We start from the raw sequence: 25,471 nt of genomic DNA on the forward strand, positions 1-25,471 counted from the left end.
CTCATGACCAAAGCAAGTCACCCAAGCCAGCTCCCACCCACCACGGGCACTGCCACTGAAGGCTCGCCACCATCTGGGGCTCTCCCTTTACTGCTTGACACCCACGTCACTTTTGCCAATCTACTTCTGTCATGCCCTTCTAACCTCAATTCAGAAAATAAAGAGGAAATTTTTTTTTTTTTTTTTTTTTTTACATAACAGCCTTTGAAAAAGAGTAGAAGCAGTCCAAAGACAAATGCCAGTGTTGAACAATCTTTCTCAGTCCTGGGTGGGTGGGTGTTTGTCACTCAGTCGTGTCCAACTCTTTGTGACCCCATGGACTGTAGCCCACCAGGCTCCTCTGTCCATGGACTTCTCCAGGCAAGAATATTGGAATGGGTTGCCATTTCCTTCTTCAAGGGATCTTCCTAACCCAGGGATCGAACCTGGCTCTGCCACACTGCAGGCAGAATTTACCAACTGAGCCACCAGGGAAGCTCAACTCTTTCTAGTTCTGAAAGAGTTTAAATACCTCTTAATAGTATAATTATAGGCGTATTCTTTTTGGTTACCATTTCTCATCATTTTTTTTTTGAGCATCAATTATGCCTGAAACACTGCCTGGGGGGAGACGAGGAGTGTGGTCTAATCTTTGACCAAGAGCAACTTCTGGTCCAAGGAGGAGACAGGAGATGTCCAGGAAGTTAACTGCTAGAACAATGTGTGAAGAAGTCTCCAGTGAAGGCTCATCAGAGGAGGGAACCCAGAAGGATGTGTTGGGGAGTAGGGGGGATAGGACAGGCTCTCTAGGCAGAGAGAGCAGCTGGTACGGGCTTGGAGGCAATTTTAAAGTTCTGGGGTCTTTATAAATAGAGAGCTGTACTTCAGCATGGCAGGGATAAATCGAGTCTTGACTTACCTCTGCTTCAAGCTGACCAGTTCTTACTCTTTTCCTCAAGACGCTCTGTCTCAATGTAGGTCCTAGTGTCTAGACCGAAGCATAGGAAGCAGACTTGTCTTTTGTCCAGGTTGGAAGGAAAAGGTTCAAGTTTTCAAATTGAGATATCTATCCAAATGACAGGATATAATATTTATCACTTAAGATAGTGACCTTAGTTTTAATAGCACTGTAAAGGCCCGGTATGCCTCAGGAAAAAAGTCCTTCACAACCTCTGAAATGTAAAAACTTACATGATTCCTAATAAAAGTTTAGAAATAGGTAATAGAAGGGATATTGGCATGTTGAACCCTCTCTAAATCCCCCAAATTTGTGACTCCCAAGCATCCTGATGGAACCAGAGATGGGTTTTCAATTCCATGGGTGGATTCCACAGTGTACTTTGTTTTGACTCTTACTTTGTGTCAAATGTGGCTTCCCCGGTGGCTCAGCGGTAAAGAACCCACCTGCCAGCACAGGAAACTCAGGTTCGATCACTGGGTTGGGAAGATCCCCTGGAGGAGGGCATGGCAACCCACTGCAGTATTCTTGCCTGGAGAATCCCACAGACAGAGGAGCTGGTGGGCCATGGTCCATGGGGTCACACAGTCAGACACCACTGAGAGTGTCAGTTAGCCTTTTTGACCCTCAGACAGGAGTCCTGTGACTAGTTGCTCTGATTCTACAGCACTCTCAGTTGTTTTTCCATCACTCTATAATATCAGTAACTCTAGCAAATCTCTAAGTAGGTGATGTTATATTAATATCACCCCTAACACTTAGACTTGGCCAAAATGAAGTCCACAAGATGAATTGCAGACTTCAGTAAAAGCAGTTATGTACTTAACAGCACCAAAATTTTCCATTACAAATACTGTTTTTACTTTTTCTTGATTAAAAAAAAAAAAAAAGTGCCTGGAGGGGGCTTTGAATTTCTAAGCCTTCCAGATCAAAGATTTCTTCAGCTGTCTGAATTATAGGAATGTTGAAAAACAAAACCAAATCCTTTTCCTGCTATAAAATCCTTGCCATATTTTTGTCTTTAGGTAACTCAAAACGGCTGAACTAAAAAATGAGGTTGGTGAGTTCTGAAAATTCATCAGAAATAGAGTAGTCGATAATTTTGAAAGTGGCATTCTAATTAATCTGACCCAAGAATAAATTTTACTAAATTCTTATTTGATAATCCAGGAAATTGCTAAATAGCACTTAGAATAAAACAACTCATGGCTAAGGATGCCAAAACATTTTAAATTGTTTATTAAAGTGATTCAAGACTAGGTTGTAATAATTTGGGCATGGTGGTAGGAGCAGCCAGTGTAATTTTCCTGATTCTACTCACACCCTTGGCTATATTATGTGTCCTTTTAGCAGCACAACTAGCCAATGATGAGCTATTTCAAAAGCTCTTGCAGAAAGCATAGACTTTCATAAAGTAGTAGTTTATATGTAGTCATCAGTTTGCTAACATTTTCAGTATACAGCCTGACCCTAAGGATAAATGGCTTCTACCAGGGGGATGATGTTAACTCATTGGTCATCTGCTATAAAAGACACCCTAACAGTTTATTCAGTAGAGAAATCACATTATGCTCACAGTCATGAAAAAACTAGATGGCAAATACGGTAAAAAGTACATGTTCTTTGCAAAGGGCAGTAGCAATGGTTTATGTGCTTTCTGACATTTGAAGACTTAAAGCACTTTTTATGTAAAGAGGACATTTGATTCTAATTTCCTATGTTACCTCTAAAAATTTTTTAATAATTTTTTTCTAAGTAGTTTATAAAGAAATATAGAGAAAAGTTAGAAGACAAAAAAGTTTTAAAATTACAAACAGAAAAGAGTTTTAAAAATCCTACCATTGGCCTTTGTTTTATGTCACTCTACATTTTGTTGATTTTGTTTTATGAGAATGTATTTACATAATTGAGGTCGTGCTGCATACAGAATTTCTCCTTTTTTCCTTAAAAAGTGTAGCATTAGTCTTAATGAATTCATGCCATTGCTTTACAACCATTTGGGGACATTCAAGTTGCTTCCAGTGTTTTGCTATCATAAATAATGCTGTAATTTTTTTTCATCTTTATACATAAAACTTTTCCAATATTGCTGTATTAGACAAAGGCTTTGGGTTGTAAGTCACAAGAAATCAATTCACCCTGGTTTAAGCAAATGGGGGAATGTAATAGGTTGGGTAACTGAAAAGCTGGGGGTGGAGACGCTTCAGGCATGGCTGGATTCAGAGACTGAGCAGCTCTTCTCACATCTGTCTTTCCATCTTCCCTTCCTAATCTCACTCTCACGCCTGCTCCTTCTCCTCTCCCCTTAGCTCTGTCCTGGTATTTCCCACAGAACTCTCCGAGCTGAGGCTCACTCATATGGCTAGGGTCAAATGCACATCCCTGAGCCTGTCACTGGGGCCAGGGCAAGCGAATGCTCCAGCTGGTCTACAGGACCTCCCCACCTCTCCCACCTGACTCTTCCACCACCCTCCCTCTGCACACCTGGACCTTTGGCTGTTTCTGGAACTCTCTAGCCTGCCGTTCATCCAGGACCACAGCTCTGGTCCCCTCTGCCTCGCTCACTCTGCCCCAGTGTCCCCATGGCCTGCCGTACCCTCACTCCCTTCCGGTCCTACCAGGGACTCCCCGGACCACCTCTTCACTCTCTAGTCACTCTCCTGGCCTGTTTCTCTTCGTGGACATATAACCACCTGATGTTGTTATATATTCACGTGGTATGTATTTGAATTATTTGTCTGCTTCCAAGGGAACCATGAGGGCTGTTTGTTTGCAACTCTCTCCAGCATCTAATATTTATCAAGTGAGTTAATGAATGAGTTTGCCAGACCAGGCATGTACCTGTCTGAAGGTTCAGCAACACCCTAAGGATAAGAAATGCCTGTGGGGATGATGTGATTCCTCAGAGAAAACCGGTGGCCATTTCCAGATCAAGGGGGACTGGATGCCAGACTGACCACAGCAGTGGCACATTTTTAAGTTCAGGTCACTTTTCTACAGCAAGGTCCCAGGAGGGGGACGTCGGTGGATACGAACGTTTTCAATTTCCAGGTAGGTACTTTAGCCTTGTTGTTTCTGACTCTGCAACCTCATGGACTGTGGCCTTCCAGGGTCCTCTGTCCATGGGACTTCCCAGCAAGAAATACTGGAGTGGGTTGCCATTTCCTTCTTCAGGGGCTGTTCCCAACCAGGGATCAAACCTGGATCTCCCTGCATTCTTTACCATCTGAGCCACCAAGGAAACCCTCATACTTTAGCCTTCCGGCCCCCTAACCTCCTTATGGTAGGCAAAATAATCTTAAATGCAGATCACATCATGCCCCCCACTTCTTAAACCCAGGAGCTCTCCATTGTACTGGAAATAAAAGAAAAGCTGTGCTCTGGCCCCAGGCCCCAAATGCTCTGGCACTCAGCCTTACTCTCTGACCCTCCGCCTACAGCACACTGGCTTGCTGTTCTGGGCCCTGTCATTGCACCTCAGGATCCTCGTATTTTCTCTCCCCATTGGCATGAAGACCTATATCCCAGATCTGGCCTGACAGCTACCACTTCTGTCTCCTCTAAGCTCAACTCAAATGTCCCCTCAGGAGGCCACCTGAACAGCCCCCACCACCCACCACACCCCAGCCTCTCCAGCAGACCTGTTGTGTTCTCTCTACAGTATCAACACCCTTTTATATGGCATCTCATTTAATCTGTCTTCATCACTAGAATGTCAATTTCGTGATGCTAGTCACTGTCCATTGCTGTATTCCCAAACTCAAAATTTGCATGTGGCATGTTAAAGGGATTTTAATGAATTTTTTTGGAAAAATAATGAAAAACTGCTTTTAGGAGGCTTGCAGCAATTAATACCCCCATCAACAGTACGAGTACTCATCATCTTATCTCTCATTGAAGCAGTTTTCTTAGAACAGTGCTCAAGAGATGGAATTCTGGGGGACCCTCACAGCTTGAGCCCTGCAGGAAAAGCAATGGGATCATTCTGTGATCCCTACCACTCCCATCTGAACAGAGAGTAGGCACACTCTGGTACAGCCAGGTATGTTACAACAAGAGCCACCAATAGGATTTTATTTTCCCATCCAGTTTAAGTGTAGCCTGAATCTTCATCTCTATTATGTAAGTGGAAAAAAAAAAAAAAAAGATTCCTTTCTGCGGCAGCTAGACTCCAGTGGACTTTTTAAACATATTACATTGAGTAAAAAATAGGTGAATAATCAGCTCGAGTGTCTGGAATGTGGATGGGCATCACTTCTGTGCATTCTTATCACAAATTATCCAGTTGTGTTAATATTTTGAATCGCAGAACCTTTATTAATCTGTTCACTGGTGACATTAAAATGCATATATTTCTGTACATTAGATTTTAAAAAGAACTTTAGGTTAAAAAATGTCTTTCAAAAATAATTGATTTATATAAAAAGTATTTAATATAGAGAATAAGCACCTTTAAAAGGTAAAAGTCCCTGTGACATAGATAATACTAATCAAATTTCCCTTTACCTGAAAAGAATTTCTGTTTGAATACAAAATGATACACTTCTTGTCTCCATCTTTTCTCCATCTTTTTCAGACAAACCTTCAGCATCACTCAATTTGGGGATCACACTTAATCCAGCAAAGTAATGACTGTGTGTCTGTTCTTCAAAAGAAGATACCAAATACAAAGTTTCTAGTTTAAAAATAGCACCACTGGAGGAAAGGGATAAGTCTTTTAAGTGCAAAGTCCCTAAACAAGTGATTTACCAAAATTCATGATAACTAAATTTTGAGTGGTTGATTGTTATAACCTTTCTGTAATCTGGAGTAGAAAAGAGAATAAAATTGAAAAACAAAGCAAAACAGTAACTTTGAAGAATCAGCCCATACACACACACACACCCCTGCCAGACCATGTTCTTTGTTCTCTGCCAGTTGCATCACCAGTCAGCGACCTCTACCACAAAGGGCGTTTTCACATCTATCTTGCCGCTGTTGACGATGGAGCAGTCGGTGAATGGGCGGTCGTGCCCGTCAGTTGCCTGCAGTTCTATGGAGTGGACCACTGTCTGGTGAGAGAAAAGGAGACCCATGGATCACTTCTGACCAGCAACTGTGATGATCAAGAGGTAAAATCAATGTGAAGTCTGAGCCCTAGTGGGAAATAAGTTTTCATTTTTTATGATTACAAAAACCATGCAAGCTAACTATGGAAAACTTAGGAAATCTATATGTAACAGATAAAATTTACCTACAAGCTTGCTAATCAGTGGGCATATTTGTGTATTTCCTCTCTTCTTTTTATTAGCAACCTAGCTCTAATAAATACTATTTCTATTCACTTGTTACAGCCCAACTTACGAGTTAACATAGAATTGGAGGTAATTTCAGCTCCACTCTGTAAGAGGTCTAAGCATAAGAAAGTGAGCCAGAGAGCAGATTTAGGAATGGGGCCAGTTCGGGGTTTGCCCATTTTAAAGCTGACTCCAGTGATCTACATGTTGTAAGTGTGTGTACCCAGTCACTTAGTTGTGTCTGACTCTTTGCAACCCGATGAACTGTATGTAGCCTGCCAGGCTCCTCTGTCCATGGGATTCTCCAGGCAAGAATACTGGATTGGGTTGCCATTTCCTCCTCCTGGGGATACTCCTAATCCAGGAATTGAACGTGCATCTCTTGGGTGTCATCTCCTGCCCAACTTACCACTAGTTGGCAGGCCGATTCTTTACCACTGGTGCCACCTGGGAAGCTGAATCTACAGGCTGAGTCCGATACTAATGTAATCTCTACCCCCACGGGCTTCCCTGGTGCCTCAGACAGTAAAGGATCTGCCTGCAATGGGGGAGACCTGGGTTCAATCCCTGGGTTGGAAAGATCCCCTGGAGAAGGGAACGCTACCCACTCTAGTATTCTGGTCTGAAGAATTCCATGGACTGTATAGTCCATGGGGTCACAAAGAATCAGACATGACTGAGCGACTTTCACTCACTACCCCACCAGTGGTATAAAGACCCCTTTCTCTACTCTGGATGGTTTCACAGCCCATGGACCATTGTGTCTCATACAAGGCAAGGACTAAGCTAGTAGATCTCTAATGAGTTTCTAAAATAGGTTGAAACAAAATAGCAACAAAGTTTCTCAGTGCTTTGGACATGGTGTCAGCTAATCCAAACTAATTTAAGATAAAAGATCAGCATTCTTCTAATAACAATACATATTTCTAAATAGATTGTGTGTTTGGATTCTTACGTGCATATGTGTACCTAAAGCAGCAGCTACACACCTGAATTACCTGTGGCAGCTTAAAAACTGCTTATTTAATGGTTGAAATGGAAATTTCTATGTTGAGTATATTTGACCACAATTTTGAACATGCTTGTTTGCAGGCCCACCTGTGAAGATTCTGATTCTACAAGTCTGGGGTGAGGTCCAGTGTTAAGAAAACCACCTAGACAATCTCTGGAGGGTCAGGGGATGGAAGTCAGGAGATTGTGAAAATTCCTTGAAACTGTATGACACACATACTTTCTTATTTTCCTTCTAGAGACAGTTTATAGTTTTCAATAGTTTCTCAAAGTAGTTTATGACTCATAAAATATTCAGGACTGTTTGTCTAGGACCAGGAAGCAGATCTCCCAGGATGCATGCCAATGGTGGAGGGAGGTTAACACAGCCAACCAGGGCACCAAGACATAAGATCCAGAAGAGCAGAAGGAAAACCATGACCAGAAGAAGGAAGCCCCAGACGCATACTCTTCATTTTTCTTACAGCCTAGGAAATGGCAACCCACTCCAGTGTTCTTGCCTGGAGAATCCCAGGGACGGGGGAGCCTGGTGGGCTGCCATCTCTGGGGTCGCAAAGAGTTGGACACGACTGAAGAGACTTAGCAGCAGCAGCAGCAGCATTAAAGTAAAAGTGAAGTTGCTCAGTCATGTCTGACTCTTCGTGACACCATGGACTGTAGCCTACCAGCCTCCTCTGTCTATGGAATTTTCCAGGCAAGAGCACTGGAATAGGTTGCCATTTCCTTCTCCAGGGGAATCTTCCTGACCCAGGGATTGAACCCGGGTCTCCCGCATTGCAGGCAGACACTTTACCATCTGAGCCACAAGGGAAGCATTATGTTGTATTCAAAAATGCTCACTTGAATCAGTTTACATTTAAAATACTTGGAATCTGATTAGACTCAGCAGTTAAAACTCCAAACTGTTTTAACACATGCATGTCTATGTTTAACTCACTTAAAAAGCAGTCAGAAGCTGGAGACTAGGATTCCTTGCTATTCGAGAATACATTCTTTTGAGGACACTGGTTTATGAAAATGTAGGCATGTCCTTCACTGTGATGGGACCTAAAGTGATATATTAAGTGACAGGTCTTTTCCCCCTTTGCTTCTCATCCCGCTTGTTATTTAATCATTAAGTTGTGTCCAACTCTTTGAGACCCTGTGGACTGTAGCCCACCAGGCTTCTCTGTCTATGAGATTTCCCAGGCAAGAACACTGGAGTGAGATGCCATTTCCTTCTCCAGGGTATCTTCCCAGCCAAGGGATCAAACCTGGGTCTCCTGCACTGGCAGGCAGATTCTTTACTACTGAACCACCCTGGAAGCCCTATCTCACTTGCCAATGAGAATTATTTGACAGTTCTGGTTGAACACATCTTTGCCTTGTAAGGGAGGTTCTGAGTCAGCCAGCTCAGTTCCTGCCCTTTAGTTGGGAATGGAATCAGAATAACAGGTAGAAGTTGTGGGAGAACTACCGTGAGTGAGATTAGTTTATTTATATTTGGATGCGTTCACATGAACTACGGCAGAGGGAAGGGACTCAAGGATGCTCCAGGGTTGTACCGGGCAGACCTTATAGCTGCCAGAGAGGAGCTGGAAGAGCATCTTGGGGCAGCTGCTAAGGAGAAATGCAGGGAGTGGAAGAGAATGAGGATTTTAAGAATTCTTCCTGTGGATTATGAATTGGACCCCTTTGATGTTCTTTCAGACACAGGAGCATAAATTTGAATTCTCTTTAGGAATTCTGCTGGTTATACTGTGTGCCTCTGAAAGTGACTTATATCTGTACTGAGCTATGTGGGCTCAGAGTTTTCAAAAATATTTTAAATTGTGGTAAGGAACACATGGAGAAGAAAATAGCAACCCAATCCAGTATTCTTGCCTGGAAAATCCTATGGACAGAAGAGCCTGGCAGGCTACAGTCCATGAGGTTGCAGAGAATCAGACACGACTGAGCAACGGAGCACAAGAAACACATAACGAATAATTACCATCTCAGCCACTTCCAAGTGTAACTTTAAGTTCATTAGTTTAAGCATATTCACATTATTGCTAAATCTCCAGAATTTTTTCATCTTGGAAAACTGAAGATTCTTAGAGATGCTCATTGAACACCAGCTCCCCATTTCTTCATCGCCCAGCCCCTGGAAACCATCATCCTGCCTTATGTTTCCATGTACTTGACTACTTTAGATTCCTCATTTGAATGGAATCATACAGTCTTTTTGTCACAGGCTTACTTTACTTAACAAGACATTCTCAAGATTTATCCATGTTCTAGCAAGAGACAGGATTTCCTTCCTTTTTAAGTTTAAATGATATTTCATTGTACCTACAGGATTTCATTTGGTTACATTAAAATGAGTTTCCAATTATATCTAATAGTATGATAAATTAAGGACTCAACTTCTCCCCCAGCTTCTGCTCCAATACTCCTAACAATTAAAATACCGTGTGTGTGTGTGTTAAGTCGTTTCAGTCATGTCTGACTCTCTGTGAGTCCATGGAGTGTAGCCCACCAGGCTGCTGTGTCCATGGGATTCTCCAGGCATGAACACTGGAGTGGGTTGCCAGGCCCTTCTCTAGGGGATCCTTCCAACTCAGGGTCTGAACCCACATACCATATATATTTTATTCACCTTTGAAGAGGCCAGTCAGCATATAATTATGGCTCTCTAAGAAGCATAATTTGAGAGCAAATCACTAAGAGTACTTTCATTATAAATCTTTGAATGAGAAAAAATAATATATCAAGTTACCATTCCATCGAGGACTTTTCCAAATACCACATGTTTGCCATCCAGCCAGGTGGGCTTGGTCAAGGTGATAAAGAACTGAGAGCCATTGGTGTCAGGCCCAGCATTGGCCATGCTGACCCACCCAATGCCATAATGCTTCAGTTTGAAGTTCTCATCTGGGAATGTCTCCCCATAAATGCTTATACCTGGGTGAGACAAAACAAAAAGGGTAGGGTCAACAGATGTTATACAAAAGTAAATTCTTCAAAGGGAAGTATAAGGTTTGAGTAGAGCTGGTTAAGAGAACCCTATAGGAGATGGGAATGAGGAAGACAGTCAAACATAAAGAGCAATTAAGCAGAGGATAAAATTTACTCCTTAAGGAAACAGCACCAGGGACCAAAAGAAACCAACAAACAAAAGCCTTAAGTATGACACAAGAAGGCAAGATGCCCTCTGGCCTCAAACGAAGACCCAAACCTTGACCAAGCAAGTCAGTGATTTCACTTTGAAATGAGAAGGAACAGAAGGGCAAGATGGCATGGTAATGTCTGATGGAATGATGGGTAAGCCATCCTAGTGACCCCATCTCTGTCCTGAGGGTCAGGTCACTTGTCCTGGGTCACTCATACCTCAGCAGCCAAGCCAACTGCAGTATGCACTTAAAATACACCCTTAGCTAATCCTCCTACCAGTCCTATAGGATAGGTTCACTCATTCCCATTGTGAATGAGAAACTTATCAAACTTATCAAATGGGAGCTTATCAAACTTGAAAAAAGTAAAACTTGAACTTCTGGCTCCAACTCTGGTTCTCTAAGCACTTAGAGCCTCAGTACTAAGAAGCATAGTGCCAGCCTGGAAGTCTTAGGCTTGATGACTTCAGGGTACAGAGGGTGACAGCAACTGGGAGCAGCCAGGGAGCCAATCTTGAGCCAGAGGCAGGCATGGGGGCTGGAGACCCAGCACAGCACATTTTTCCTATAAAACAACAGTTCAGACCATCTGCTCCATCCCCCAACCCTGAGTGCCTGTGACACTCAACTTCTCTACTGCAGGGCCCCTTATCCATCAGTGGCCAACCTTAAAGTCTGGCTCAGTTAGCTCTCATGTTATCTCCTTCTTACCATGCAGTACTTGTGAAGGACCAGGCAAAAAAGTTCCTTAAGACTTGGGTCTTACATGGGCATTTTTCTTCACTCATATACAACCAAAACCTCTTCATAGCTAACATAGTTAACTTTTCAAACAGGTTACCTAGAAAGTGTTGCCGTAGAGGAATAGTAAGGACATTTTGTGAATCCTGATCATTTTTCTTCTTAAGGTGTACATCTTGGGATATACAGCTTCTAAATAAATTAACTGGATATTTTAACAACTTCACTGCTTTGTAACTCTTATTTTATATTAATCTGAGTAATTAATATTTAATAATTTAAGGGACCCTGCCTTTTTTTTTTTTTTTTTTTTTGTAGACGAGGTCAAATATAATTCATCTTCCTAAGGAAAAAAAAAATCCAATCCTGGCTCAGTTAGGAGGACCAGAAGTGAATACCAAAGGTAAGCAATTTATAGCTGGTTGGTAAGTGACATACGAAGTGGCCTGGCAGGAAAAAAGTTCTGCCTACAGAGAGGTCTAGGCTAAATGTAAATGATCCAAAAGGTCCTACCTCCAAAACTCAGAGAATTTTAATTCTGTACATGCATGTGCATGTGCACACACACACACACACACACACACACACACAAGGCAGAGAGAGCGGAGAGAGAAAGAAAGAGGAACAGAAGAGAGAACAGTGAGGTTCCATCACCATTCCTGCCAGGGCGCAGGCAGGACCGCGGAGTGCCTGCCCCGAGGGAACCAGCACTGGAACTGCAGGCTTTTCCACCAGAGACCCAGCTCTGCAGCAGCCCCATTCAACCAAGTAACCTGAACATGTTCCTCTGATCCAGTCTACCTTCCCATACCCAGCAGCATTTTCACCGGTGTCTTGGCAAATCCAAGCATTTAATGACAGCCAGTTTGTTATTTTAAAAAAACCATTGCAATAAACATAAAATTAACAATAGTGTTTGAACGTTAGCCATTTACTATCTACCAAACCCAGTATTTGCTGAATTAAAAATCTTAAACCTGAAGTAAATAAAAATTCGGTATAGTTCCATATTGTATGTATGTTCAGGAAAAGAACTCACTACATTTATGAGAAAAAGACAGACCAGGGAGCTGGGCAGCTGGAATCCTCAATGAGAAACAATAAGCTCAGATATATTTGAAATTCTATAAACTGAATTATGGGTTCTTTATTGAATTCTAATGGTGTTGATAAAAATTAATTTATACTATAATTGTGACAAGTGGTCTATTACTTAATTTTTTATTACTGCAAAAAGCTGATGATAAAAAGAGAATTTTGAAAGAAGGAGGTAAATTCACCTGTGATCCTGCCACCTAAATACCAGTCTCATCATTCTGGTATGATGCTTCTGGACCAGCACCACCTCTCCCCTCCCTCCTCCCCCCCCCCCACCCCTGCAAAATGCACTTCTGCAGCTGGCTGTCCCCCTCCAGGGCACACGGCTTTTCAGTCTACCTCTCCTTGCTATGACAGACAACTTTCCATATTGCTACATACCAGGAGTCTAGGATTTTCATAACTGCAAAACAGCCGACTAAATGAGTACATCTCCACTAAAGAAGGATAATGAACACCCAAGCAAAGACTGTTTAAAATTAGGAGGCCTCACTCATTTGCACCTACCAAGATTTTGTTAGATGAGGCGCCCCCCCAACCAAAAACATCTTTCTGGAAGAATTAAGTTTGTCTTTTTGACTTTGTTCCTTGAAGCTGGGAGTTCAATATGCTGGGCAAGTATACCATCTTAGTCTTAGGTTTCACTTGGGTAAGCAGGAAAGGAAAAGTTTAAGAGGCAACGTTACCACCAGTGCCATCTCCCCGGGTGAAGTCTCCTCCTTGAATCATGAAATCTTTGATGACGCGATGAAATTTGCTTCCTTTATATCCATATCCTTTCTAAAGAGATTATGTCAATTGAATACACAAGCAGATATAACCTATACTGTAAGATAAACCCCAGTGTTTATCTGGAAATGACAAAATGAGAAAATTACACAAAATATCTACAGAACTAAAGTAGGTAGCTACAATAGTTTACTGACAGATATTTATCATTAGCTGACTGAAAAATAAATAAACTATGGAAGTAAAATACTAACATGCACAAGTAGAAAGAGAGAAGTCTGCATGTTCACTTAATGACTGTTTCACTTTCTAGAACCTTGAGGAAACTGAGTGCTTAAAGAATAGAGATTTTATAGAAAAACAAAGTAAAATATTACGAGATGTCTCAGATTCATCTCATCTACCAATTTAATACTTATTTTCCCAGGTACAACTTTTTTTTTATATTTACATTTTTTTAAAGGTATTTATTTTTAATTGGAGGATAATTGTTTTTTCTGCCATGCATCAACATGAATCGGCCATAGGTATACATATGTGCCCTCCCTCTGGAACCTCCCTCCCACCTCCCACCTCATCCCACCCCTCTAGGTTGTCACAGAGCCTCAGTTTGAGTTCCCTGAGTCATGCAGCAAATTCCCACTGGTTATCTGTTTTACATATGGTAGTGTCTATGTTTCCATGCTATTCACTCCATTCATCCCCCAGAATACCTCTGTATGTTTGACTTAAAAGGAGGAAGACTCAATTCTTTGCACAGTTAAAGGGGATAAAACTGAGACATACCTCTCCTGTTGCCAGAGCGACAAAATTTGCCACAGTCTTGGGCACGACTTTTCCAAAGAGGCCAATTACAATTCTGCCAACATCTTTATCTCCAATCCTCACGTCAAAGAAGACCTGCATGGGGGTGAAAGGCAGAGCACCAGGTTACACTGTGGAAAAGCCACAATACAAGGTAAGTACATGTGACAGTCTGAGAATGGACCCACGTGTGAGGGCCCCGGCCACCAGCATTTTATAAAGGAGGGGAAGGAGCAAGAGATAAAGGAGTTCTGAAACCATTTTTGTGGGTGCAATTCACTCGCAAATATTCATTCACCAAACCATTATGGAGCACCATCACTGAGTCAGACACTGTGCTACAAACTGGGTTTAAAGTTGGACTCAGTACTGTCAGAATGAGCCCGTAATGTCTTCAAGAATTCCTCTCCCCCAAGTACTGTCGCCTCGGTTCCTAGCTCTGTGGACAAAACTAGGGGTTGAGAGTGGAGACTACTGCTCTTCTGAAAGGTGATGATCTCCAGTCTTGGCAGGAGAAAAAAAAACTGGTGAGAAAAGAAATAGTCTAGCCATCCAGATTTATTTTTTTGTAACTTCAAGCAGCGCCAAATTCCCAATGAGTTCTCAATAGATGTCTGCTGTCAAGGGGCCTGTGAAAGAAGATCAAAACACACAGCCCTGCTCCAAAAGGCCTGCCACTCACATCCAAACACACTAAGACACGCGGGCCTCTGCTGCGTCCTAAGTATGGCAAACATTGCACGCTGGTCCTGACAGAACCATTTACCCTGTACACTTGAGACACCAAATCCAGTCCTCAAGTTCCTAAAGTTGCCCAAGTAGAACGTGCCTTTTCTCTGTCACAGCATTTTAAAACAGAAGAGAGCAAGCACAGCTCCAGAAGTCAGTCACTTCTTTCTTGACAGATATGCTTAAAAGTTCTCTTGGACTTTTTTTTAACTGTTTCACCTAAAATGAAATTATATATGTTCTGCTTCACAAATCACTGTGTTAAGATGACTTTGAGAGAATGTTTGAAAAGGCCACAGAGTCAAAGGGCATTCTGTTAGCAAGTTTAGATAATATGAACCAATTCACTATTTGAATGGGTAAAAACAAAAAAAGACATTCAAGAGATGGCTTTAAAAAAATTTAAGAAGGTGTCAAAGAGAAAAGATGTCATACAGTTTAGAAAAATTGCAAAGTAAAGACTGTCAAGCTTTAGTTCAAGACAAGAGCCTCTGCCAATACATCAGGACGTCTGTCATAGGATGATGTGATATTTAGTGTTCCATGTGGCATTTTGCAATTTTATATGGCCAGAGCTGCAAAAAACTGTTGTTATTATTATTTACATGGTAAAAGTTTAGAGAATGCATAAAAGACCAGGCCCTTGAGATTGGGCAGTGCAGTGAAGGGGACGATTCAGGAAGCTCCATTAATGCCCGCAAGAGCCTGGCATGCAGCCTGGGGTAAAAGAAGCAGTTTTCCAAAGGGATTTCCAAATCAAGGAGTAAATTCAATAACAGGCAATAATGAAGAGGCTCCAGGACAAGAACTGGGTATGTAATTGTAAGGAAGCACCACATAAACCTGCCAGACTTTTAAAATAAAGAAGAGCAAAGAAAGCCTGTGAACATTTCAACGGCAAAGAGAATAAAGTGTGGGAGGACAGCATGAGAAGATGAAGAAAAAGTGTCTATGTCACCCAGCGTAACTCTCCAATAACCATCTTGTTTTCCTACATGCGGCCTAGCACACGTATTAATATGCTGTTTTTTCCCAAACCACAGCGTCCTTCAACTTCTTGCATGATGGCATGAAAATACAGCAGAGTTTCCCTAACTCTAATGGAAATGATAAAAATCAAATCTTATTAAATACTTATCAAAGATCTCTGCAGAAGGCATTGTAAGGGTACAAGTGGAGGAAGTCCCTGTCCTCAGGGAGATTATGGAGAGAGACAGGCCAAGTACATGAACAGCCATAGCACAAGGCTGCAGGTGACAAGTACCCCAAGAACACTGAATACCAGTGTGCTGGAGGGATGCTGAGGGCTGAGGGAAGGATCCTGACAGAGGTGTGATGGGATGCCAGCCTGGAAGGAGGGGAGCAGCCTCCGGGGACAAGAATGGGCATAAGCCCCACCTGGCAGTTCTTTCCTGCACGGAGGCAGGAAAAGGGATCTATGCGCAGAGAAGCGACACAACCCTTCTGACCACAACCGGCTGGGAAGGAAGACTCTCACCCATTTCAGAAGGCGGAGGAAGGATCTGGCTAAGAGTTCCGAGTTTTGTTAGGCAATACTAGGAACGTGAAAGACAGAATTTCAATTTGAAGCTGCGTTCACCTGGACTGTGATTTGTCATGAATGTGACTCTCTCTGTCTAGGCAATTTCTACCTGAAGGGGTGGAAATGGCATTTTTAGATCCCCAGTGCCCAGCACAGTGTTAGCTCAAGCAGATACTAAAAAAAAAAAAAGGCAATACTGAATGAAGACCAGGGCATACACACACCTAAACAGATGGTAAGGTGGGCCTGGGGTGGCTGCCAGGCAAACCCTCTTACCCTGAGATCGTCTCTGACTTTGCTGCCTGTCCTTGGGAACAGGCCCTGTGAAAGGGAATGAGGCTACAAAGTCCCACAGAAGAGGAAGCACAGAGATAGTCACTGTGATGGGAAGTCAAGCTTTACAAGAAGGTATGGACTGATAAAATGTCATAGTTAGAGGTGGTGATTATCTGTGGAGATCAGAGCAGGCTTCCTGGAAAAGGTGGCACTTGAATTCCACATTGCACTTCAAGAGCTGGCCCTTGGTCCCTCCTTTTTTCCCTTGAGGCTTCCCTTGAAAGTCATCTGAAAATTATGGGGCACTAGAAGGTGAGAGCCTGGTGGGCTGCAGTCTGTGGGGTTGCTGAGAGTCGGACACGGCTGAGCGACTTCACTTTCACTTTCACTTTCATGCATTGGAGAAGGAAATGGCAACCCACTCCAGTGTTCTTGCCTGGAGAATCCCAGGGATGGGGGAGCCTGGTGGGCTGCTGTCTATGCGGCTGCACAGAGTCGGACATGATTGAAGTGACTTAGCAGCAGCAGCAGCAGAGGGTGGGAAGAGATAGGGGAAGAGGCAAGAGGACCTCACAGAGCCTGCCCCAAACCCTTGTAGGGTTAACTGTGCTTCCATTTCCAACGTAACTGGGGAAGACACCAAGTGCAGGAGCCTCGAGGTCAAGGAAACTGTTCTCAAACCAGCTCTACCACTTATTGGCCATGGGACCTTGGGCAACTCCAAGCCCCTGCTCCTCATCTGTACCTGCCCTGCCACCGGAGGATTAATAAGATAACACAAATAACACTAACAGTTGACCTCTTAAATCAGGAACTTCAATCAGGGCTAAGCACTTTACCTGCTCTATCACATCTAATATGCAAAACCTTGCCAGCAGGTATTATTTCTATTTCCACTTACAGAGGAGGAGACTCAGGCATTCTTGGTAACTTGTTATTACCTCAGGTGAAGCCTCTTAGCCACTCTGAGAACTGCAGAAAGTGACAGCAACCTGTGACTTGAGCACAGTTGGAAAGATGGCAGCATTATTTTCTACACTCTCAGGTGCCTGATGCTGCACAGAGCCCATGGCATCTGCTAGAAAATGCAAGGGTGCAAATGCCAACTGGGTGGATTTTGAGACCAGTGAGTCTCCGAGTCTGGGCAGGAGGCTGAGGTGGTGGCTGGCAGCAAGATTCACAGACAAGAAAGGGCCCTGGGAGAGACAGCACTTCATACTTCTCATTTACATTCTTGTTTTCAAACACTATCAGAGGAAAAGCTGCTGGGGAAAACATAGAATACACTAGAGTGATGGCCAATTCATCTACTTGTCCACACTCAGAGAAATCATTTTTAATATTTCCACTTCCCAACAGAGTAGTTGTCTTAAAATGCCCCACTGAAAAAGTAATTCAGCAGAGTCAAATCTATGGCAGGACATGCCTGCACAGTTAGTTTTTAGAACTTAATGACAAATGGGGTGGGGGAAAAAGGAGATAGTGTTAAGTGCCTATTCCAAACCTAGAGTGCATGAAAACTCAGTGACAGCACCCTGGCTAAGAAGCCCCACTCTTCTTCCCCTCTCCTTGAGGATCCCAACCACAGTTCATTTATCACCGCACCCCTGCAGCAGGGCCTTCCTGTTCACTCCTCTCAGGCTACATCAGGTATTGGGCTGTACCTCTCCAGCCCGTGTCCTCCTGGCTCCGCCGGTGGGGTCTGCAGTGGAGGACTGAAGCACCCAACACTGTCATTTCTACTGGCAGGGGACCGACTGTTAAGACCACCTGCAGCTGCTCCTTCTTCCAGATTCTAAGACACTCCTGCCAGTGGGTTTTCGAGAAGTGGTGATCGAGGGCACCAAATCACTCCTTTCTTCCCTCTGTCTCTCCGGGCATCCTCCCACTATCTTCTAACATTGGGTAAACGTGCTGAAAAAAGACCTGAAGCTGTAAGGAGGCAGTCTAAGGCAGATCTCCACCCCACCACCTCCCATCGAGATTGAAAGGCTGGCCTCGGTCATGCAGGGGCCTCCTGGGCCTCGCTCAGCAGCATCCCAAGCCCTGTGTCTACTCCCCAGTCTGAAAAGCGCACCTCTCCCTCCCTGGCGGGGATTGATGGTGGTTCCTAAACACGAAAAGGAGGACAGTCCTTGGTTAAGCAAGGCCACGTAGCGCCTACCCTACCCCAAGCGACAGGGGCTGGACCTGGGGCTCTGAGCGGCCGGGTGACATCCGCGGGGGCGGCGCAGCTGCAACCCCTCCTCTCGCAGCGCGCCTCCTTCGCCCTCCCGCATTCTTCCTGCTTCCATTCCCAAGTCCCCGCCGCGCCGAAGGAAGTCCTCTGCTGTCTCCTCCCTAGAGAAAGGGCTCGCCGGTTCCGGAAGCTTCTCCCAGCTCGGGGGCTGGTGGCCACGTCGGATCACCAGCCCAGGAGATGACGCTCAGACAGCCCGCGGCGGGGGCGGGCTCGGCCTAGCGCCCCTAAAGTCTCCCAGGAGAGCGAGGGCGCCCCCCTACCCACGCGCGCGCGCGCGGGGACCCCCACCACTACCACCTAGCCCCGCGGCCGCCTCCCATCCTCTGTGCCTGGGAAGCCCCCTGATCACCGCGCCTGACCCTGAGGTTCCAGTCCCCAAAGCTCCCCCATCCCCCCGGGCGGCACGAGGGGAACTTGCTGCCCGCTGCCCGGTCACCTTGGCCGTCACCGAGGGGCCTCGCTTGCGGAAGCCCGAGGCTCCCGCGGACGGTACGAGGGCGCTGAGCCCCACGCAAAGCACGAGAGGTAGCAGCGGCCGGAGACCCGGACCCATGACGAGCGGAGGCGGCGGCGGCAGCGGCTGGGGCGCGACCGCAGACTCCGGGACTGCCGGCGGGAAGCCTGGCCGGCTGCGCCTGCGCGCTCCCGGCTCGAGGGGCGGGGGTGATGGAGACGCGGCTCTCCGGGCAGGCCCGGAACCTCGGGCGCCTCCTCCCAGGTTCAGCCCAGCGACCCGAGCTAGGGACTCGGAGAGACGCGCCACGGAGCGCGGAGCCGAGTCCAACCGCCGCGCGGCTGGAGGGTGCACTGGGCGCGGGCATCCGGAGCAAGCCGGCGCTGCTCGGATGATGCCTCATCGCTCCGGACCCGAGAGCTGAGGGATGCGAGCTGAGGCATCGCCGGGAACTTACAGCGTAGACGCGCATTAAACCTGATGGAAAGTCGAGGTGACTCCGGGCTCCGGGTCATCCTGGCATCTTGCTTGCCGCGGGTCCCCCTCTGTGACCGCAGCCGCCGTTGGAGCCGAGCAGCCTCTGCCAAGCCTGCCAGGTTCCAATGTGCCATCAGAGGCTTTAGCCAAGTTCTGGACTTCTCTCAGAACTCTCGAGACCCTGGATGTTTCTACTCGATTACACAGGACGAATGACCTCTAATTGAGATGATTCAAATTGGGGATATACATTTTACAAACTTAAAAATTCTGTTTAGAAATTAATGACATGGGGAAATACTCATTTTTAAATGAAAAACTCATGTTGCAAAATCGGACCTCGATTGTGTAAATGTATAAAGGTATTTTTTAAACGGAAAGAAATGTACCAAAACATTTACAGAAGCTATGGTGATAGGATAATAGGTTTTTATTTTCTTTGCAATTTTCTGATTTCCCAGATGTTCTACATTGAATATGTAAGTATTTTATAATCAGGAAAACGTTTTAAAACTCAATGCTGTTTGCCTTAGGACTTCAAAGAACTTTTTTAATGTAATAGAGCCAAAATTAACTACAAATTAATGACAGTTTTCTCTTGGTTTTCTTAGGGGCTAGTGCCATGACTTTCAAGCCAAGATTTTCCTTGGGTAAGCACATAGGATTCCTATGTGTAACTAAGTGTAGGTCTAAAATTACACTGGAACCATTTATTATGTATACAAAGGGTAACCACCACGTTTGAAGGCTGGGCAGAACACTTGTGAGCTATTTTGGTATTTCAGTCCAGTGAAGAATCTAATGGCTTTCCTCATCACTCTCACCCCCCAATGAAGAAAGAATCCCCCTTCTGTAGCAAGCTAAGGGTATCAGAGGGCTTATGCCTGTATTTATTTCTCCTGATTCAGATCTAGTACAATGTCAGGTATATAGTGATTTCTCAACAAATATTTATTCAGTGTGTGAATTTTTATATTGGGAAGGTTAATACAAATAAAGAGAAGTGAACAAAATGTACATGTACAAATCAACAAATTATCAAAAAGCAAATATAGCTAGAACCCCACATATCTAAAGAAATGAAATATTCACTAGCTCTCTAGAAACTCCTTTTGTGTTCACTTGCAGTTGCTAACACTTTCTTCTCCCTAAATTAACCACGATCCTGACGTCTTCCAATAAGGTTTAGTTTTAACTTTGTGTGACTGCAATGAGTTCTTTTTGCTGAAATTTATGAAATTCATCCATGATTTTGTGTGTAGCTATTTTGATGCATAGGACAAGCTAGTGGCTGAATTTTTTTTCCATAAGAATTCCATTGTCTAGCATAATTTATTGAAAAGTGACTTCTTATTGCTCTGTAATGCTACTTCTGTCATGGAATAAATGTCCCTACATATATGGGTCTGTCTGTTCTCCCTCTTTTCTGTCCCATTGACGTATTTGTCTATCTTCATGCCAGCACCACATTGTCTTAATGAAAATAGTCTTATAATAAATCTTCATAGTTAGTAGTAGAAGTTCTCTTACTTTGTAAAATCGATTTCTGGCTATTCTTGACCCTTTATGTGTTCATATAAACTTGAAAATCAGCTTGTCGGTCGGTTTCCATAAACTGGGATTTTCCTTGGATTTGCATTGCATGTATACCTCCTTTTGGAAAGACTTGGCATAGTTGTAATATTGTGTCTTCCATTCATGAACATGGCATTATCTCCATTTATTTCCCTCTTCTTTAATTTCTCTCAGTAAGATTTTATAGTTGTCTGTCTAAAAACCTTATACATATAATGTTAAGTTGGTTTCAAGCTATTTGGTCTTTGTTTTGGTTTTTGCGATTGTAAATTATATCTTCTTAACATTTATTTACCTGTTTGTTAGTACTATATCACAGCTTTCCTGGTGGCTCAGACGGTAAAGCGTCTGCCTGCAATGTGGGAGACCCGGGTTCAATCCCTGGATTGGGAAGATCCTCTGGAGAAGGAAATGGCAACCCACTCCAGTATTATATCATAGTAAAATAAATTGTGTATATTAATCTTGAATAGGCTAGTTTTTTAAATTTATTAATTACAATGATTTATCTGTGAATTATTTAGGATTTTCTACATAGATAACTATATTATTCATAAATAATGACAGTTTTATTCCTTTCTTTCTAATCTTTATGCCTTTTATTTCTTTTTCTTGCCACCAGGACCTTGAGTACAAAAAGAAGTGACTATAGGGTGAGTCATTGTTTGGGGGGTTAAATTTTGCCCCCAAGTGGGTACATCAAAGTCAGAAACCCCAGTATCTGTGAATGTGACCCTGTTTCCAAATAGGGTTTTTTGGGGTTTTTTTTGCGGATGTAATCAAGTTGAGATCCTATTGAAGTAGGTTATGTGACTAGTGTCCCAGTAAAAAGAAGAGAGACAAAGAACTGCGCCCCCCACCCCCCCGCAAGGGGAAGCACCATGTGAAGACAAAGAAAGAGATGGGAGTGGTACATCTATGAGTCAAGAAATGCCCAGGATAGCTGGCAACCACCAGAAGCCAAGAAGAGGCCAGGAAAGACCCTCCCTAAGGAGAGCGTGGCCCTGTCAGCACCTACTTGCGGACATCTAGCCTCCAGAACTGTGAGACAATACATTTTTGTTGTTTTAAAAGATCCCAGTTTGTGGTACTTTGTTATGGGAAGTCTAGGAAGCTAATAATACACTTGTTTGTCCTAATGCCAGAGGAAAAGCTTTCAATATTTTACCATTAAGTCTGATGTTTGCTGAATATTCTTTTAAGTGAGGACATCATTTTTCAGCTTAAGAGAATTCCTTTTTAGTTCTGATTCATTAAGAGGTTTTGTCACAGATTTGATCAACATAATGTAATGAAAGCAACCAGAATAATCACATGATTTTCCCTTACTCTGTTCATGTGAATTGCATTGATTTTCAAATCTTCAGCCATCCTTGCTTTCAGGAGTACACCCAATATGTATTAACCTTTTTTTATATTGCTATACAGGTGGGTCATGGTGGAAAGTTCTGACAGAATGTGGTCCACTGGAGAAGGGAATGGCAAACCACTTCAGTATTCTTGCCTTGAGAACCCCATGAAGAGTATGAAAAGACAAAATGATAGGATACTGAAAGAGGAACTCCCCAGGTCAGTAGGTGCCCAATATGCTACTGGAGATCAGTGGAGAAATAATTCCAGACAGAAAGCTGAAACTCCAGTACTTTGGCCACCTCATGCGAAGAGTTGACTCATTGGAAAAGACTGATGCTGGGAGGGATTGGGGGCAGGAGGAGAAGGGGACGACAGAGGATGAGATGGCTGGATGGCATCACTGACTCGATGGATGTGAGTCTGAGTGAACTCCGGGAGTTGGTGATGGACAGGGAGACCTGACGTGCTGCAATTCACGGGGTCGCAAAGAGTCGGGACACGACTGATCGACTGAACTGAACTGAACTGATATGTATTTAAAGCAAACTTAACAAGAACTGAAAAAAGGCATTTCTCCTGAAATGAAGTTCAGGAAAAAATACCAGTAAATAAATTGATTTGGCTTTCCAGTTCAGGCCAAGCAAATCACCAGCTTTCCATTTTTATGTTAATGGGTAACTTTGCTATTTTTTGTTTAGAATATTAGCATCTATATTCACAAATCAGACCAGCTTAAAAAATTTTCCTTTTTGGAATTTCCTGTCTGTTTTTTTTCTCTTAGTCAGGATTATTTTAGCACCTTAACATGAATTGGCAAATGGTTGGGGTTTTTCCCTATGCTCTGAAAAGATATGTGAATGATTGCCATTATTTCTGCCTTGATTGTTTCTTTTGAGCCATCTATGCCTAGAGTTTTCTTTATTGTAATTTTAAATTATAGGTTAATGTTTTTAATGATTGAGGACTATTTAAGTTTTGTATTCTGTCAATTTTCACATGTATATTTTGAGAAATTTACTTCATTTATATTTTTAAATTTATTTACATAAATTTGTTTAATACATCTTTTTATAATTTTGTAGGTCTACAGGACTTATAGTAAAGGTTTTTTTCATTCCTGACATGGACTGTTTTTACGTTTTTTTCTTTTTTTTCCCCAACAGCTCCATCAAATGAGTTTAGGATTATAATATCTTGATTTTATTTCATTAGTTTATATCTTCATTCCTTCCTTCTCTTTCTTTGAGTTTAATTTCCTATTATTTTCTATCTTGTTGAAATAGATTCTACTTTTTTTTTCACTTAGCAGTATGCATTAACATGTCCTCCATGTCATTTCAGTTCAGTTCAGTTCAGTTGCTCAGTTGTGTCTGACTATTTGCAACCCTATTAGTCGCAGCATGCCAGGCCTCCCTGTCCATCACCAACTCCTGGAGTTTACCCAAACTCATGTCCATCAAGTCAGTGATGCCATCCAGCCATCTCATCCTCTGTCGTCCCCTTCTTCTCCTGCCCCCAATCCGTCCCAGCATCAAAGTCTTTTCCAATGAGTCAACTCTTCACATGAGGTGGCCAAAGTACTGGAGCTTCAGCTTTAGCATCATTCCTTCCAAAGAAATCCCAGGGTTGATCTCCTTCAGAATGGACTGGTTGGATCTCCTTGCAGTCCAGGGGACTCTTTAAGAGTCTTCTCCAAGTTCAAAAGCATCATGCTCAGCTTTCTTCACAGTCCAACTCTCACATCCATACATGACCACTGGAAAAACCATAGCCTTGACTAGACGGACATTTGTTGGCAAAGTAATGTCTCTGCTTTTCAATATGCTATCTAGGTTGGTAATAACTTTTCTTCCAAGGAGTAGGTGTCTTTTAATTTCATAGCTACAGTCACCATCTGCAGTGATTTTGGAGCCCAAAAAAATGAAGTCTGACACTGTTTCCACTGTTTTCCCATCTATTTCCCATGAAGTGATGGGACCAGATGGCATGATCTTCATTTTCTGAATTTTGGGCTTTAAGCCAACTTTTTCACTCTCCTCTTTCACTTTCATCAAGAGGCTTTTTAGTTCCTCTTCACTTTCTGCCATAAGGGTGGTGTCATCTGCATATCTGAGGTTATTGATATTTCTCCCAGAAATCTTGATTCTAGCTTGTGCTTCTTCCAGCCCAGCATTTCTCATGATGTACTCTGCATAGAAGTTAAATAAGGAGGGTGACAATATACAGCCTTGACGTACTCCTTTTCCTATTTGGAACCAGTCTGTTGTTCCATGTCCAGTTCTAACTGTTGCTTCCTGACCTGCATATAGGTTTATCAAGAGGCAGGTCAGGTGGTCTGGTATTCCCATCTCTTTCAGAATTTTCCACAGTTTCTTGTGATCCACACAGTCAAAGGCTTTGGCATAGTCAATAAAGCAGAAATAGATGTTTTTCTGGAACTCTCTTGCTTTTTCCATGATCCAGCAGATATTGGCAATTTGATCTTTGGTTCCTCTGCCTTTTCTAAAACCAGCTTGAACATCAGGAGTTCATGTATTGCTGAAGGCTGGCTTGGAGAATTTTGAGCATTCCTTTACTAGTGTGTGAGATGAGTGCAATTGTGCGGTAGTTTGAGCATTCTTTGGCATTGCCTTTCTTTGGGATTGGCATGAAAACTGACCTTTTCTAGTCCTGTGGCCACTGCTGAGTTTTCCAAATTTGCTGGCATATTGAGTGCAGCACTTTCACACCATCATCTTTCAGGATTTGAAATAGCTCTACTGAAATTCCATCACCTCCACTAGCTTTGTTCATTGTGATGCTTTCTAAGGCCCACTTGACTTCACATTCCAGGATGTCTGGCTCTAGATGAGTGATCACACCATCGTGATTTTCCGGGTCATGAAGATCCTTTTTGTACAGTTCTTCTGTGTATTCTTGCCACCTCTTCTTAATATCTTCTGCTTCTGTTAGGTCCATACCTTTTCTGTCCTTTATCGAGCCCATCTTTGCATGAAATGTTCCCTTGGTATCTCTAATTTTCTTGAAGAGATCTCTAATCTTTCCCATTCTGTTGTTTTCCTCTATTTCTTTGCATTGATCCCTGAAGAAGG

General features: G+C 43.2%; 1 protein-coding gene across 2 annotated transcripts; it reads right to left on the reverse strand.

Annotated features, from left to right (window-relative positions):
• Window positions 1-4,982: 4,982 nt before the first annotated feature.
• On the reverse strand, window positions 4,983-19,447 carry PPIC (peptidylprolyl isomerase C). Of its 2 annotated transcripts, none has more exons than XM_040241714.1 (5): window positions 18,957-19,447; window positions 13,713-13,826; window positions 12,884-12,977; window positions 9,965-10,149; window positions 4,983-5,988 (listed from the first exon to the last, which is right to left on the reverse strand). In XM_040241714.1, exons 1-5 carry the CDS (start codon window positions 19,071-19,073, stop codon window positions 5,860-5,862), a joined length of 639 nt encoding a protein of 212 aa, XP_040097648.1. In that variant the 5' UTR covers window positions 19,074-19,447; the 3' UTR covers window positions 4,983-5,859. The 2 variants fall into 2 exon arrangements, with proteins under 2 accessions (XP_040097648.1, XP_040097649.1); XM_040241715.1 differs by lacking the exon at window positions 18,957-19,447 and adding an exon at window positions 18,469-18,613.
• Between the last annotated feature and the right edge of the window lie 6,024 nt (window positions 19,448-25,471).

Source organism: Oryx dammah, unplaced genomic scaffold (genome assembly GCF_014754425.2).
Source record: "Oryx dammah isolate SB20612 unplaced genomic scaffold, SCBI_Odam_1.1 HiC_scaffold_5, whole genome shotgun sequence".
NCBI lineage: Eukaryota > Metazoa > Chordata > Mammalia > Artiodactyla > Bovidae > Oryx > Oryx dammah.

Coding starts and splice junctions, on each gene's coding strand:
- PPIC (XM_040241714.1), bottom strand. CDS start 19,073: ATGGGTCCGGGTCTCCGGCCGCTGCTACCTCTCGTGCTTTGCGTGGGG. Junction 13,827..18,956: donor GCCCCTCGGTGACGGCCAAG/GTGACCGGGCAG, acceptor ACCCCCATGCAG/GTCTTCTTTGACGTGAGGAT. Junction 10,150..12,883: donor CCGGGGAGATGGCACTGGTG/GTAACGTTGCCT, acceptor TGTCTCACCCAG/GTATAAGCATTTATGGGGAG.